The 2,514-nt window shown below is 44.6% G+C and overlaps 1 protein-coding gene across 1 annotated transcript in view; it reads right to left on the reverse strand.

Moving 5' to 3' along the window:
- Nucleotides 1-1,872, reverse strand: part of LOC101853005 (transcription factor Sp8) — a 26,274-nt gene extending 24,402 nt beyond the window's left edge. The window contains exon 1 of the mRNA XM_005100194.3: nucleotides 797-1,872. Within this exon, the coding sequence (XP_005100251.1) occupies nucleotides 797-811 (15 nt within the window). The 5' untranslated portion in view covers nucleotides 812-1,872. The remainder of the gene's footprint in view (nucleotides 1-796) is intronic.
- Between the last annotated feature and the right edge of the window lie 642 nt (nucleotides 1,873-2,514).

A 2,514-nucleotide genomic window follows, 5' to 3' on the forward strand; every position in this document is an offset into this window, starting at 1 on the left:
AAGAAGAAGAAGAAGAAGAAGAAGAAGAAGAAGAAGAAGAAGAAGAAGAAGAAAAAAGAACAACAACAACCATAAAGAAACAATCCCAGCAGCACCACCACCCCCTCCAACACCAGCATCAACAGCAGTTAAATATCTACAAGAATTCGGGCAAAAATCAAAACAAATGGTTTACAAACAAGAACATATTGCTTTCAATTAAATACTTTGATAGTAACAACAATAATAAATGTCGTTGAAATAGGCTACCGTTTTTGATTATCGTAACAGGGTTAACAAGAAATACATGGGGTGGGGGTGGGGGTAAGGTTCCTTTTCTTGATTCAGAAAGATTCAGGAAAAATATGTCTAGCACTCGATCTCTGTTTGTAAAGTTGAGCTGGGATATAAGGCAACATTTGTTTGAGAGGATCATACACTACACGTCAGTAGGCGCTATAAAACCGAGCTATATTATCATTACTGTCATGAAGTAATACTGGGGGGTCCCGTGTACAAGTTGCGCACGATTAAAATCCCTTGGGGGTCAAAAAAATGATAAGAGTAGGCTTCGACAGCCACAAGGGCAAAATTAAAAATTAATTCCTACTAAAACTGACAAAAGTATAAAAACATAGTAGAGTGCCTTCGAAATCGGAATGTAGTTGTCTGAAGGTGAGGGGCCCTACCGAGTAAGAAAAACGGTCACCTATATGTAGAATCAGTTGTATTGTAAGATGAGAAATCAATAGTCGACTACCCCTGATCTGTGACAGGGGGAAGAAAAAGAAGAAGATAAAGTAGATCGAATACATACCCCAACAACGGACATATTGTGTGCCGTCGGAAAGCGTGCCCCGTCCACTTGTATACTGAGGGCGCCGATGAACTGAAGACAGTGGGGAAAGAAGATGTCCTTCCTTGTTCGTCTTACTCCACAAAGGGTTGAACTAGAACAAACTGCCGCCCGATGTGTGGGCAGAAAGACGCTCACCAAAGAAACCTCTATGAGAAATGTCGTCTGCTTTCCCTTTCCAATTTGAGGAATGGGACTCAAATGAAATAGAATACAGAGTCTAAACCGTTTATGATGCACTTTCAAATGTCATGGGTAGCATTTTGTTGTTGTTATTTATTTTTAAACAGGTTTACTCGGTGGAGGTGAACTCAAAGTCTGTTGTGCATTTACTTCTTTGGTAAAACCCTAGGAGCACATTTTATTCTTGTAACACACTGAAGCGCAACGACTTTGAAACGTAGCTGCTATGTCAAGTTAATGTTTTGGCTCCACCTCGCACTTTTCCACAGCTTGAACCGAAGTAAGAATGAACACCACAGCTACTCACAGTAACACATCTAACAGGCTCTGTAAAGTCAGAGAGCTACTTAAGCTACGAGATGTCCACTGACCAAAAACTGAAAGGGCAAAACCGCAACACAAGGTGAGTAGAGCAGATGAAGACGGTGATGAGAACAGTTCAATCAGCGACAGCAATGGCAGCGAACGTCTGTCTGGGTCGTGTGTTCGCCGACTGGAGGATTCCGCCCCAAAGTGAAGGAGTTGCACAAAAGAGTTACACTTGACACAAGAACTCGGATAGCGAGGAGGCGAAGAAACACAATAGCTTGCGTACGGCCGTTTCGATATCGCAAACTGCGGGATAAGGTAAAGAGATACTCATGGGTTATGTTAGGCGACTTTTTCCAAATGTGTGGCGGGTTTTGACTAGTGGGAAGATTATGAAAACCTCGCGTCCCGCCCTCCGCCGCCCAAACCATAGGCTTTGGCGGGTAATGATTGCAGGGCAGCCAATCAGAGGGAGGCGGCTGGGCCGGCTAATTCTAGCCTCTGGCGTAGGAGAGCTCTGCAATTTTCCCGGCAGCCGTCAGGAGTCGGGGCACGCCCCCTCGTGGCTTCCTGCACACGCTGAAAATAAACTGGCGGTCCGTCGCGGTACTGTTGTGAGCTGCGATAATGCTATAGGCGGGGGGAGACGTTGGCACAAAGGGACGGGGACATGCATTGTTGAGTGGGGGAGGAAGCGGGACAATAGCATGGAGGTAATCCATTGTTTTTACCAAACAAAGGAAATCACAAAGGAAAGACGTCTGATTTCGGGGAGGAATCTGTCTACGATCATCGAACTTTTCCCCCCTCTTCTTCTTCGCTTCAAATTTAACCCCACTTTATAACTGATAACCCCCCAACACACACACACACACACACACACACACACACACACACACACACACACCTTTCCCCCCTTTTTTCTTTGCCCCTATATTCCTCATCTCTTATCTTTATTTTCGCTTTCCGTTTTTTCCCCGAATCTTCTAACTCCATGCCAGTTATTTGTCTTATCCTCCCTCGTCCAGACGCTTCGAGATGGTTTATGCTTATTACAGGAGAAGATGTCGTGTCTATTTTTGTACAACAAAGCGTCATTGATTGTTAATATGTCCTCCACTTTTCGCATGGCTTCGTCCGTTCTCTCTACTTCTTTGGCCGTCCGTGACTCAGTGTTCTCTTGCATG

This window comes from Aplysia californica, unplaced genomic scaffold, assembly GCF_000002075.1.
Source record: "Aplysia californica isolate F4 #8 unplaced genomic scaffold, AplCal3.0 scaffold00239, whole genome shotgun sequence".
NCBI classification, from domain to species: Eukaryota; Metazoa; Mollusca; class Gastropoda; order Aplysiida; family Aplysiidae; genus Aplysia; species Aplysia californica.